Here is a 15471-nt window from a genome sequence, read left to right as displayed (position 1 = left end):
AATAAATATTATACAACTACTCTACATATATCATATTATACTATAATCGACTGTTTCATTCGTTACTAATACAATTATTCAGGGCGACCATATCACATATTTTTTGCATATATTTTATATAAATTATGCATTAAATTTGCATATATTTTGCATATTTTGACATATAAAATTTGCATAAACTTCCGCAGTCTAGTTATTATGTATGTACACATATGAATCAAATTATGAACACGCAGGGTCTACTTTTGCCCTTGCGCAGTTCTGCAGACTTTGTCACAGACAGTACATGATGTAGAAACTATTGGTACCAGATAGGTACGAGTTAGTGTATAGTGTTTTCTACAAACAAAAACACCAACGTGCATCCTTCGCCATGCATTTGAGGATTGTAAGTCGTGCACTTCAACTCTGTCGCACTCATGTGGCATTCGTTTACCTTCTCTGACTCAACTCGTTGAACGAAGTATAGTATGTACAAGTTAATTTAATTTTGTTTAATTTTGTCAAGTTAAATTAATTTAATGAAATAGTTTGATATCAGTCTTTCGAGTAAACGTCAAATAGTCCAAATGAAAAGCCGATAAAAAACAACTATGGACCGTGTTGAAGCTAAAATAAAACGAAAATTGTTTAGGATTTGAGTGTAAAGAAAATGATAATATTATTCTAATGAAATAAAACAAGACAAAACATTTTGAAATGGTGTTCCACATATTCTATAGTCTAAAGTCAGATGATTGGGATTAAAGCATTTATTTTGATTCGTCACCACGTTTCATTTATACGATATTATAAAAAAATACCCGCAGGTTAAATTGATATGCAGTCGAAGCATTTTATAATGATTTCAATTAACGCGAACCGATGAAATATTTAAAATCCAGAAAATCCGGACGAATGATTTATTCTGATTTTTCACAGTGTACACCACATAGCGATACAAATATCGCAATATTTTATATCATATAGTCAACGGTATTTGTTTCGGGGCCATTATTTCTCCTCGATACGAATTTAATTCGTCCAATGTACTTTAGTCGTCACAAGGTTTATATCATACGGTTTTCCCCGAGTTACATCTGATTTTGCACGATTAGAAATCTGCATCAGATATAGAGAGATGTGTATTTTATAAATGCTTAAAGACGGACTATTTCTGACATTTGTTTTGTTAAACTGATTTTGAAGACTGCTCTGAGAAAGGTAAACGTGTAACAAAAACTTCAAAAAGGAATTACGCAAAATATATGTACAGAAATATGCAATGAAGATTTTACATAATCCGCTATTTGATTACACTATACATATATAAAGGAGAATGTTAAAAGTCTACTATTTCCAGAAATAGTTCAAGCACTAAAGTCTCACTCTCTAGAAAAATATTCGAATCACATACGGATTCACACAAATATATTTATAAATATTCTACACATCTACAGTTCATTATACTCCCTCTGTCCCACAATGATATAATAGTAACAGTTGATGAATTTAATTTGTTCCATAATAATAGTAGCAAAAGAAAATAAACAATAAATTTAAAATATATTACTCCCAATTTTTATTTTGAGTGTTCAGATAGTTTCTGGATTTTTCAATAGTTTCGTTACTGCATTTTAAACCTGTAGGTAGGATCCCTTGGCTGCGAAGCTTTGCTTTCGCCAAATGCGTGAGCGTAAAATTATTGGAGCCATCGTTCTTCATTGCTTCCAGCATAACTTGTTTTTTTTTCATCTTACTTTTACAATGGGTTGATATGCAACTGAAATAAGCCAATTGATTTCGATCAGCGGATGAAATTAGAAAAATAGTTATAATTCGTAATAATTAGGTCAACCTAAAAATTGAAAGATGTGTCAAAACAAATGACAGGTGTCATGAAACATTGATTTTGATTGAAGGCTTCACAACATAACTTACACCTGCATTCTTCAATAATTCCTGTTCAAATATTTACCTGCTACTGTTATTATGGTACAGAGGGAGTAGTATATTAGAAAGATACCAACTTTAATTCTGTGTTCGTACATGATTTTTTGTGTTATCCAATCTACCTTTCTACATTAATCGTACAACCTGAATATTTCCAACACAAAAACACAGCATTTCAAAACCATTTATTTGGTCGCAGCGACTATTATTTTTTAATAACCGATCATACGGTGGGTATCTCTGGTATGAGGGGAAAAATGAATAGGAGGACGCTTTTAAAAATGATTTCACGTTCTAATATCCCGACTGCGTGCTGGCTGTATGCGAGGAAGTTTGCTTACAAAGCAAACAACCGCGCACCGGCTCGCTGTTTTTTCCTCGAGCGGGGTGTTCGCTGATGAAAAAACAATTATTACACTCGGAAAATAATAATATTTGTACCTGTTTCGATGCACGGCCAATTTAGTCGATAAAACAAATAGACCCGAAGCGGATTTCGCCGCACCTTACTTTCCAACGTACACTCGCTACCGTAGTCTGTGCTTGCAAAACGTTCTGTACCCGACTAACGAATATTTGCATTTTTCTATTCGACAATCGTTTCACGACACAAGGTATCGCAGTAATAAAAATGAGAATACACTGTCGTTAATTATTATTCTATTTGACAGGATAAGCAGATCTTCATGTTCAATGATCTCGTATATTATAGATCCTATATTCACAAATAGATAAACGAAGAATATGATCGAAACCCGAAGTATAGTACATAACTAGACTATTTTTACGCAAAATAAAAATTGTCTGTGGACACTGGTGCTGCATAGACGTTCATTTCTTGTCATAATAATTTTATTCGGCCAAAAATAATTGAATAATAGTTTTAAATCTTCATCTATATTCACAAATAGATAAACGAAGAACATGATCGAAACCCGAAGTATAGTACATAACAAGACTATTTTTCTGGAAAATAAAATTGTCTGTATTCTTCACAAGACACTGGGGTGCTACATAGATGTTCATATCGTGTCATAATAATTTTATTCAGTTGAAAACAATTGAGTAATATTTTTAAATTCTTCCAAAGGCTTTTCGGTTTTGTATTTGATCTGTTTGTTTTTGTTCATAAATATTAGGTTGGCAACTAAGTTCGCGATCTCCACATTTTCCCAAACACAGTCATTTAAATATTTTTAAGCACGAGTATTTATATCAAATTAATCGCAAAATTCAGAGCTTTCCAATGACATACATTAACACAATAAAATAATTACGAATTAATAGAAAATTAATGATACAATGAAACAATTACGAAACAAAAGGTCGCGAATTTAGTTGTCAACCTAATACATAAAATGCATAAAAAACACAGATAACGTTGTTCTTATCCAGTAGGCACCAGACCGCGGAACTTTCGTTCCGTAGAGTCAGCGAACCCTCTAATCAGTTTAATCAACCCGCCAGAGATTTCCCGGATAGTGGGTTTAAAGGAACCAGCCCCGTCGCGCATTAATTACTCTGAAAACACGAAACGAGCCCGCTCCGTGTCGATCTCTGACCTCCTTCTCGGCAGAGGAGTTCTCCCATCGCAGGCGGGCACGCGATTTCGTCGTCAAAGGCCACAGCCGAAGGGAGATATATTCTTACGCCGCCAATGGCCGACCGAGGCTGTTGGATCAAGCGCAGATATTGCGACGCCAGTGCGAACGTGGGAATCCACGGCTGCTATCCGCTCAGCCTCATTAATGATGATGTGCTAGGTACCCGGTTGCACTTCCATCCTCCCTCTCTATCCCTCTATCTCCTGCTCGCCCACCCACGGTCCACACCCTCTACATATTTCAGAGTGTGTGCCTGTCTCTACCATAGATTCTCCACGCACCCCCTCTCTCATGTGCTCTCTTCCACGCTCTCTCTCTCGCTGTCACACTCAGTTTCTTCTTCTCTCTTCCCCTTTCACACTCTCTTTCACACCATCTCTGTCTCTCGCGCACCCTTCTCCGCGTCTTGCCGAGGAGAGCCAGTAGAAGCTGACGCCCGGCCAGCCAGCTCTTGTTCACCCTCCTCCCGTGTTTCTCTCCCATTTCTCTCAACCCTCCCACGGCTCGGTCGACCTCCAACCAACCCGCCCCTCCGTCCAGGATCACGAAAATACAGCTCGTACATCTCGAACAGGCCATACCATCCCCGAGACTCAATTCCGCGCAGTCCGCACCGGACTTTTTCGCTCCCACCGTTAAGTTCTTAGGTGATATTAATAGAAAAACCATGGAGGGGAGGGGAGCCTTCTATTAAGGGATGATTTGTGATTCTTGATCGGTTCCTCGGCTACGGTTTCGGCAAGGGGAGGCCGTACAAGACGCGGTAAGACTTCGGGTGTTTCTTGTGCAAATGAGACGACCGATTCGAAAGAGATACACGGGGACCAGGGAATCTGACTTTGAGGAGTTATCGCTGGGAGATTGGGACAATCAGTGGGATTGTTGTTGGCGGATTGGGCTCTCGTTGAATCGGTGCTCGAATATTAACCAGGAATTTGATCTTGGTTAATATTCGAGCACTGAAACAGTGGAAAAACTCGTACGCCAATTTTCAAGATCTCGTTCCACAAGGGGAGGCTTCAATCTTCAAATCTGTGGAAGATTCAGTCTCGTCAAAATTTTTTTAACATTTCTACAGACGATTCAATATACCATAGATTGTCTCCATGATCCTACTTAATTTAAGCAGTATCTTCTCCCCCACCTCGTTCAAACATCAATAACATCAAAGTCTCGTTGTGAAGAGGAAGGTTTAATCTTGAAATCTGTGGAAGGTTCACTCGCGAGAAAAATTTCTCAGTTTTTACAGATGTCTCGATTTGTAACATTTTTAAGGGAAAACGTATCCTCGATTTTTTAGCTGCTGTATCATGCACAAATATCCTGAGGAAAAAATGAATCGTGGTGTTCGAAAGTAGAATGTTCAAGTTTTAAAATTCAGTCGAGAGGTTAATATTCAGCCCTATGTCGAGCCTGACTGTGACATTTTTTCGCCAATCGTTACTTTATTTGGTTCACGTTACACTCGTCAATAATGCCACACTCGCATGGTATGTAACAATAGTATTTGTCAAACTGTTCCATGTAGGCTAATAAAGTTACATATATGGGAAATGTATAATTGAATTATATGGTGTCGTTGGAGGTTTGCAAGTGTTAATGAAATGGTTCATTTGAAATTTCATGGAAAAAATTACAAGACAATGTAATTGGGAATCAACAAATTTTACAGTATCCAAAATAGAAAGTAAACAATTTTGCACCCTGGGATTTAATTTAGAGAATCTCGAATTCCACCACCCTCAATCTTTATCGAGCTTCTTTATGCTATTTGTTTCTGTCTCGTTTCATTAAGTCCTGGGGTGGCGCCCTTCAATTCTTGAAGATGATATTCCCACAATAAGAGATCATTTTGTGATTACATTGCGAGATGTATTGTAATTATCGTTCACGTGTAAATATTCCTTTCACTTCAAACACATTTAATGCTTTGAATAGCTGTCTGTAGACATTGCTCCAAATCGTGAGTTCATTACAGAAAGATGGTCTGTAAAGAATAATTAAGTGTACGTAATACATGAAGACTGTGCTAAAATTGAAGATATTGTTTTCATGAAAAATTCAGTCAAACACAAAGATAATATGTGTATGTCATCGCTAATGTTTAGCAGTACAACATGTACGTGGTCCGAGGAAGCCGAAACCTCACTCAGTGATTTCTGAAAAGCAACAGTCGCCGATTGAGAACGACGATCGATTAAGGACTGGCCCTGGCTCCGGTTATGTTCTACTACCTCCCAGGTACGTCAAACCTTTGTTAATAATCGTTCTAATTCATATAATCGCGAAGAAAATTGTATGACAGTGGTTAAAGCGATCGAATCGCTGCAAATTGAGCAGCTGCGGAGTATTTGCCCCGAAAAGTTGGCCAAAACTGTTTTAGCATTATTTTAAGACTTGCATGCATAGCGCAGTGAGTCATTGCATTCAACTTGACGTCAGCTATAACAATATGTAATCAAAAAATTGGTGACTGAATACCGATTAACTTTCGTACGAAACATTTTGTTGCCAGATTATCGCCTGTGCCTGAAAATCGCTGTAACTATTGGGAATTTTCGCCGTATTGGCACATCTTGGCAACCAATTCTTTTTGCATTGTCAACAGAAACCTTTATAGTTTCCAATGACGCAAAAAAGAACATTGGGATTCATTTGGTAGCCTAAAAATTTCATTCTTGACAATTCTACAAATACGAAATATCGCAGTAAGTAATAGGTCATCTTCAAGCAGATAAACAATAAGGAAGTGAAAATTGCTGAAAACTGTAATGTATACCTGTCTAAAAAGTGTCTGTAATAGCTGAGCGATATTTCAGAAACGGGCGAAGAGAAAAAAATGAGTACTACAAAAGTATTTACTTTATAAATAATACATAAATAAAAAAAATAAAACTGGTACAATGTTTTTCATACATTCCAATAGCTCAGACAACGAAAATTTTTCATCCTACGTAAGTTTTGAAAAATCGTATTTTAAGGGGGCAGACTCCTTTTTCCAGGATTGCAAGGGTACGGGATTCGCCTTCTCATTTCTCGATAATGCAAACATGGGGTTTTTCAGTAGTTAAAAACGCTAGATAAAAGATAAAATATTTTCATAGCTACATGCTGCTGAATAATTACGCCTCGTAAACGAAAAAATTGGACTTTTGAGGGAGATAGCGCCCTAGATCAATCGAAGGCGAATATCGCACCCTTGCATTCATGGAAAAAGGAGTCTACCGCCTTGACCAACTTTTCGAGGCTAATACTCTACTCCGAGTTGTCGAAACGACTTGCTAGAAAGTTGACTTTTGAAAATGATCCGGCCCGGGCCGGAAACTTTTGGACGCGGTGTAGCGTCCGGGAAATCAATGAAAACGTAATGACCGTAGAAGGTTAAGGTGCAACCAAAGGATCATGCCTTACCCACGACCAGTGGGGCTGGTACAGAAACCACCGGAAGACTCTCAATCCCCTGTATCGCTGGCTCTGTCGCATTCTCCTTCGGCCACGACCCTCTATTCGGCGTCCCCGAACGTCACCCTGCCGCCGCAACCGCCCCTTCTTCAGATACTAATGTCCGCCGAGAAGTGTCAGGTAAGTAATTCAGCTCAATTTGCTCGGCGCCTCCGTGTCTCTCCCCTCTGCAAACTTTATAACCGAGTAAATCCTGCCTCTCTTTCGCACAATGGACTGATACTGACTATCCTCGAGACCTCCACCACTTCGCCGCATTCTGTTCTCGCTTCGAGACGCGTCTTTTCCAGGCCTTGGAATTAATGTGTATCCCCTTGGTTCGTGGTTTTTCTGCACTCATTCGACGCATTTAAATGGATTATAATTAACAATACTCTACCAATATCTTAATGAAAACATGAAAACAAGATACGATTGCTTGAATTTTAATTTTCGGTTCTTGTTAAATATGGCCTCATCAAAAGTCACCGAAAATAAGATGAAATATTTTTTCCAAAATTCTCAATCGATGTTAGAATGTTCTTTATTCTATCGCGTAGTAAGTATGTATATGTATGTCATGTGTACACAGCGGATCTTTATGCAAAATAAACATTTTCTACCTGATTTTCACCAAACTGGTGAGAAATAGAATTTATTTTATCTTTAATACGTTTAATCGATTTAAAATAATATAACAGTAAATACTTCTAACTTTACTGGTTTAAATTGCACCTACTCATTTTTGTTATACATGCATAAAATCCGCTGTCTAGTCATGTGTGCTATCTGTGCATGCTGTCCTTTCTTTAAATAAGAAAATTAATGTTCCTGTGCATCAATTATCGGTGTTTTTATCTACAGTTTGCCGACAACACAGTTTGGCAAAATGCGATCAAGGTAATCACTACAAACTATAGTTGCTGAGTACTCGCTAATGCTATGTTGATTACTTAGTAACAATTATTACTATTACAGTATCATTAAAGAATACAATTATCACGATAAAAATGATTTATTTTGGTGACTCAAACTCAAAAAGCTCCGAGAAAGCATCGTGAAACTTTTGTATTATTATGGGAGAAAAAGAAACATACAATTACAGCCATCTTATTGTTGTATTGAAACTCCTAAAAACGATACCAATTTGTAGTTTCAAATTGATAATTGTGCTCTTGAATGACTATTATTTTATATCGAAATTTTTACGACACGGAAATTGAAACGTAATTTTATAAATTGGCTGTAATGCATTAGAATATCACGTAAAAAAATTACATTTTCCTATGAAATAACATATCTTAATAAAAGTATTCAATTTTTCTGTATGTTTCTCTTCTGCAAAACGTATTTTCACTTTCTTTTTGTCCAGGAACTCGCATGGAACGCGCGGCTGCAACCTGAGTCAGAATATTCCCTGGAACATACAGAAGTCAGCCAGAATTCATCAGGCACTTTACAAACAATTCCATCTATTCGAGAGCCATTACAGGTAAAGCTACATCAACGTTATCCTGTTTCAAGTAGCCAAAAAATGGTATTGCTGACTCAACATTTCAATTCTGTAAAAATCAGTAAAACATTCTTATCTCTCTTGTCACACTGTGCTTGAAAAGAGAAAAAAATGTTTAATGGACAAATGATGATTTTGGAACCGTTTCAAGTTTTGGTTGATTGTTTCAGGAAACAACTGCTCGTCTGCTGTTCATGGCTGTAAGATGGGTTCACTCTCTTCCACCTGTTCAAGCGCTTTCAAAAAACGATCAGCTTCTACTACTAGAAGCTTCGTGGACGCAACTCTTTCTCCTTCATCTGGCACAATGGTTCATATCCTGCAATATTACGGGATTACTGGAAGATGAGCAAATACGAGAAAGACTATCGAAAGACGAAGCTACGACGAATCAAGATTTAATTACAATTCAGGTGAATTGTAACACTGTTGGCCAAATGAACTCCTTTTTCGATTCGTCAACTTTCACTGAACGTTACTAGCAAATCTACGTGTGCTGAATACCAATCTGTGTAATTATCTTAATCCTGATGAATCCTTTTCGGAAAATCGATTTCGAAGAAAAGAAAATACAATTTTTCAATTTCACATCAATCAAATCATAGAATTATCTTCAGAAGCCATGATCAATGTAATCTTTTCACATCCTGCACATGTTCAGTATTTTTTAAATGTACAGTTTTGTATCTCACCTATTCATTTTTATTATAAATATTAGGTTATCCCAAAAGTTTCTTCCGGAATGTGTTCCTCTATTGCTAAATAAATATTAGGTTGTCGAGTTGATTTTCAGTTCCTACACATCATGGAAATTCATGTTAAGAAGTACTAAAACATTAACATAAAGATTATCGCGTTGTTTGTATTGATTTAGCAACATTAAAGGAACAGATTCCGAAAGAAACTTTTGGGACAACACATCATCAAATAAGCAGTCTAATAATAATTATATTTATAGAGGATTGTTCAGGCCTTTAGTGTAAGATGTCCTAAAAGCTTGTTCTACAACTAACATATGTTATTTATAATTACAGTCCATAATATTCCGCTTCAGGCAACTCGCTCCAGATGTTGGGGAATGTGGATGTATGAAGGCAGTGGCACTGTTTACACCAGGTGATACTGCATAAAATATTAATTAATCGTTAGAACGTATAATTTGTATAAACAATGTGTTTGTGCTATTATTGTCCAGTATTTTCTTCGAGTATGTTAAACGTAAGGAAAAAGTGATAAACGAACAAGTTGTATTTTGTTTTGTGTAAGCAGTATACTGACAAACGATGTACGACATACCTCATTAGAATATCGTAAAATATTGGGTTGGCAAATAAGTTCGTTCGGTTTTTTAGAGTGGAATAAATCACAAAAACCGAACGAACTTATTTGCCAACCCAATATTTATTTGTTAGGGAACGAACATTAGGAGTCTAACACGTTTCCATATTAAAAAAAATAGACTACGGATTTTTATAAAAAACAACAATTATCTGCATCAATTGCAAGATGCAGGGGCTGGGTAGACAATTATGTCTTTTTCTAATGATATCAATCGGTTCAAGATAATACAACACTATAATTGTATGCTTTAAATATTCTAACCTGTTGATTTTTCTTGTAAATGCATAAAATCCGCAGCCCAATGATTATTCTGCGGATCTTCATGCATTAAGGTATATGAAAATATTCAAAAAATGCGAGAATGTAACAGTCAATAGAAATTAGTTCAATTTTTATTTATTTTGGAGCTACAAAGGCAGTTCCCACTACAAATGGGATTTTATTTGATTCGACTTTCCTAAAAATGGAAAATTGCATAAACATCCGCAGCCTAATGATAGTTTTGATTTGATTAATTCTGAATTAACGTAAATCGTATTGTGTCGCAGAAACTGAGGGCTTGCAAGCGGTCGAATCGATCAAGATGCTGCAAGACCAGGCCCAATGCATCCTGGGGGATTACACGTCGTCCCGATATCTACAACAATCTAGCAGATGCGGGGCGTTAATGTATCTGGTCGGTTACCTGAAATCCGTCAGCTCGAAAACGGTCGAGCGTTTGTTCTTTCGCGAAACCATAGGCGAGATTCCCATCTCCCGTTTGTTGGATAACATGTGTCAAATGTTGAATCCCAAGAACTGAAGTTCTCGAGCGAACGGCCGACAATTTATCGCGAGATTGCGCACGATTTTCAAAAACTCTTCCTATTCTTCTTAACATGGTACAGAACGAGAAAAGTTTTCGAAATCCGTAGCAGAAGACTGTAACTATAGGTGTACGACGAATTACAGGATCTCTTCGTGACCGATAGATTTTACATGGCCCTTGCGATTTCTTTAGAAGCTTCGAGGATAAGTTTGGAGTAGGTATTGTAGGCTAGGACTGAGACTACTCGAACAATTTGATATTCGAACGTTTCGTAAACGATTCGTTGTTACTAATGTCTCGTATTCTAATATTCGAATCGAAGGGGTTTTTATTATAAAATTGTCCCTTTACAGTCGTGTCTCGATCGATGTGAAAACTTCGGGACTGAAATGTCACTTGTATCGTGCATATGTTACGGTAAATGTGATTAATCCGGTGATTATAATAACCGGTTATTACATATAATCACCACTAAGTTTGCCGGTTATTATATATAATCACCACTAAGTTTGCCAGTTATTATATGTATATAATCACCACCGGTGATTATGCATAATAACCAGTTATTATACATAATAAATTATTACATTTACCGTAACATATACACACTATTCGAAAAGGATAGTGAGTGAACAAAACACTAGCGTATCGGTGAGACAGTATTAATAATAAAACTTTCTTATTTCGTGACATTTTTCTGATTGAAATGATACTAAACCCACAGTTTGGATCATATTTATATATTCCATATTTAACTTATATTTAATCCACGATACAGTACAATCTCGATTATCCGCACTAATCGGCAGAGTTGGGCATTAATCAATTAAAATTTTGACCATGATTGTAATCATTGAGAAATGGACGATTGATTCAATCGATTGATGAGGTTAATAGTCAATTGTTGATTAAGAAAAGAGATCATCGAAAAATCGAAGACTGATTTAATCGATTGTTGAAGTTAATCGCCACACGGTCTATCCATAGATTGTGATAAGGAGGGAGAGAGAGAGACACAGAGAGTGGAGACGGAGAATTGACAGAAATATATCTCGACAAAAACTCAGTTTACATTTTTTTCAGTATGCATACAGTTTTGATTCCGTATTTCATTTAGAAATTTCAGCAGTTAACTCGTTCGCTGCCAAGGTCTCATGGGAAAAACGTCCACCACAACCCATGATGGCAGCGAACGAGTTAATCATTAATCAATTGTCCGATTGCCGATTACAATTGAAAAGTTAACGACTAAAGTAGGAGTTTAATTGTTAATTGCGATTAACGATTGAAGTATTCGTCAATCGTTGATTAAATTTTTGCCCAACTCAGCTAATCGGTCGAATATTACGAAAAATATTTATTGAATATATCATTGGCTATAATGATAGACGCTTCATTTACTTGATCGAACACTTTTTGCCAAAATCAACTGCCAACTTCAATATTTTATTAAACCGAATATTCGAATATTTGAATACTTATATGGATGTAGTGTCCGCAAGTAGTCTCAGCCCTGTATTAGGCTGTTGAACACTTTTGTTTAGTTTAGTAAAGTCGACGAAATATTTGCAACGCTTTATTAGCGATATCATTTGCAATAGTATGTTGTGTAAATTACTTTTTATATAATATTAGATATTCCTCATGATTGGTGAAACGTAGGTGTGGATTTGAGAAAGTTGAAGATCATGAGAGAATGGTAGACTGTAAAAAAATTATTCGGTTGAACAAAGTTATTTAAAGTAACGTTTGCAAAGTATTTTATAATAATCTAAATAATCTACTGTTCAATTATTTTGTATTATTAGGCGATATGATACATCCTTTACGAGCGTATTAAAGTAATGCATATCAAAGAATTATTATATTTTTTTCTTACATTTTTCATTTGTATAGACTGTTTTGTAAATTAGTATGTTTCATGTACAGACTCGTAAGTCTACAAATAAAATATACTTTTTGTTGTTTCATTACCTATTAGATTTATTTTCGGAGTACGTTATTAACGAGAAGCACAAATCAGAACTATTTCATCTTTAAACATATATGCGCGTTTTTAAATAAATTTTCTATTTGAACAAATGTTACGATCGAGATTACACATCCAAAATTACATGTAGTGAAAACTACCATGTAATGTTTTCCATAGTGTACTCGTAGTTGAGTGCATATATGTAGAGACCCTTCGATTATTCAAATAAAAAGAATTTTAGAAAGATGTATACACGATTCGAAATAAAAATCGATATTGTTCTATGGGCTTTTCTCACAGTTCCTTAATTTTTACAGATTTCGAAAAACAAAAACACGAGTTATGATATATTATCTGATTGAAATTTAAAATTAAATTCTTATGGTTCCTATGCAAAATTACTTTCGAATCGTACAACGTTAATAAAATAAAAAACGTAAGAATTTCTTTTGAACTACTTGCTTCAAATTATAGATACATTTGAATAATCGAGGTTTAGTAGTGCAGTATTAATTAACTGTTACTTTATAATTACATATTTTGCTTCCAATTAAGTATGATTAAAATTGGAAAATGAATTTCATCAATTTTTTTCGACAATTAAATATTACGTACGTTATAATTTTCAATTTTATCTTTTTTTAGTTTTATAATCATTTATTGTAATTTTTTTTCCTGCGGTTAATTGTATTGTTAATTGTAATGTAAAACTATAGTTTATAATATGAATTTCGTTATGTACCAGTGTTTACTTGCAACAGATGAGTTAAATATACACATTGTATAACATTGTATATGTTACTTTAATTAGAAATATCCGATTAAAGTGAGTCAATTTATGTTTGTATATACATTCTAATGTTTGTTGTAAAGGAACAAGTTTTTAGAATATAAACACTGTGTTTTATATAATATTAATTTTGCCAACGATGTCGACAAGCACTCTCTTGACCACCTTGCCATCTAATATTTTACAGTCAGTGTTGAGCAATAAATAAATTTATTTAACTGAATAATTATTTAAATGATTTAATAAACAAGTTATTTGTTATTTGGATATTCAAATAAAACGCAAAATAATTATCTATTATTTGAGCTAGTCTAAATGAATTTATTTAAAATAATAAAGTTAATTGTTACTTACAAATACAACTTGCAATTATTATTTGTATTAGTAAATCATAAATTAAATTGTATTTTCAATCATTAATCCGCCCACTGGACGAGCCCGACCACAGGCGGTATACCTGAAAAGGTTGCTACATATAGCAGAAAAAAACGCGCACGGATCAGCTCCGAATCGGCCGATTATTTACAATACAACCACCGCGCTCCGGAAACTTCAACTCCGACAGATGGACAACACGTGCAACAGACTCAAGCAAATTGGTACAAAAAATAGTTGTATTTATGTAAATATTATACATACGGGTAATCACGATATTAATTTCGCCACGTGTTCATTGTATACATATACAAAATACAAGAAATAAGAGAAGACCAAAAACCTATTTAATTGTTTTCCACCTCAGTCCAAATAATAAATAATCTTTTATTTGCAAATAAGAAATAATAAATACATCATTTAAATAATTTTTATTTAGATAAAAAGTGTAGTTAATATTTGCAATTAAAATCACACGTTTATTTATTATTTAATTATTTATTATTTAAAATAAAATTTGCCCAACACAGTTTACAGTAAAGTCTTTATCTAACTCTTAATCTTACTTTGCTTTTCAACATATTTCTGTTCCCACAGATCCATTCTTGGAACATTTATGTATAAAAAAGTGTAAGGTAATATATAATTCTCGTTTATGAAATGTTTTGAAATTACAAATTGAGGTGTCTCATATAAAATTTGAAAGAGGAATTGTTGATTTTCCTAAAATTATGCTTCAATAATATATTTCTAAGAATTTTTGTCCTTGAGTTTTGCTTTTAATATTGAAACCAACATCGTCTGAAATATCTGCTCGGTACAGAATGTAACAATTCATGATGATCAATATGGTTCCGTGACGATTTGCCTTTTTCACCGACGAGAATCTCCTCAGTAGCCTTTTGCACCGACGAGATTATGTCGATGGCCTTCTGTTTCTCACTACAGTCAGAATATATCTTAGAGGGCGTAAGAGAACACCGAAATATTCGGGGGTGATTCCACATTATCAGTTCCGACCGATACGGTAGGATGTGACACTGGTAAGAGATGGTAAAGATGGTAAGCCTATTGCGAAGATTGACGTCTGATGGCGCCACACGTATTTTAACATCGCGGACATCCGATTCGGAATATGGATCATATTTTATTTCGGAAAAATGAAGTATATTATAAAAAAATGTAAATCTAATATCATTACTAATCTGGCTTTTGTTAACCGAGTCCAGTACTATATTTTAAACTTAGGTGTGACATTTAGTTTTATTTCAATAACAGAATATTTTAACGATCCACGGGAAACCTGTTTCTTCTGTTAGTTATGTTTCAACTGTGCCGTTGTTAAATATGATTTTAGTAGCCGGGAGTTATTATAAGTGTATGTATTATGAAATTAAAATACTAAAAGTTACGTTGTATGGTTTGAGCGTTATTATTACAATAAGTTGTTAGTACATACATACTTTGGAACATAAAAGAAAAAGAATAAAAGAAGAATTACCACTATTTCAATATGTTGTCGTTCATTTCTGCGTCGGCCGTTTTCAATGAAATATCCAGAATGTAAGAATGTTGTTGCTTTTACCATTTCAAACCATTTAGTTAGGTTGATCAAGTTTTTCTACATTTCTATTACACCTTACCTAGCGATCTAATTCTAAAAAACACAGAACGTTCTAAACTTCTGAAAAACAC

The 15471-nt window shown here is 35.0% G+C and overlaps 1 protein-coding gene across 3 annotated transcripts in view; it reads left to right on the top strand.

Annotated features, from left to right (window-relative positions):
• Positions 1–13594, top strand: part of LOC143218495 (protein dissatisfaction) — a 37633-nt gene extending 24039 nt beyond the window's left edge. Inside the window, exons 4-10 of one of the 3 annotated variants that reach the window (XM_076443711.1) lie at positions 5648–5777; positions 6914–7118; positions 7842–7877; positions 8350–8469; positions 8661–8903; positions 9525–9606; positions 10380–13594. In XM_076443711.1, the coding sequence (XP_076299826.1) occupies positions 5648–5777; positions 6914–7118; positions 7842–7877; positions 8350–8469; positions 8661–8903; positions 9525–9606; positions 10380–10633 (1070 nt within the window). In that variant the 3' untranslated portion in view covers positions 10634–13594. Of the gene's footprint in view, positions 1–5644; positions 5778–6913; positions 7119–7841; positions 7878–8349; positions 8470–8660; positions 8904–9524; positions 9607–10379 lie in introns of all 3 variants that reach the window. The other 2 variants (XM_076443703.1, XM_076443720.1) reach the window with 2 other exon arrangements.
• Positions 13595–15471: the final 1877 nt, after the last annotated feature.

The sequence above is a fragment of the Lasioglossum baleicum genome, chromosome 2, assembly GCF_051020765.1.
Source record: "Lasioglossum baleicum chromosome 2, iyLasBale1, whole genome shotgun sequence".
In the NCBI taxonomy this organism is placed as follows: domain Eukaryota; kingdom Metazoa; phylum Arthropoda; class Insecta; order Hymenoptera; family Halictidae; genus Lasioglossum; species Lasioglossum baleicum.
Note: the sequence above shows the minus strand (reverse complement) of the source record. Positions and strands in the feature narration are given on the sequence as shown.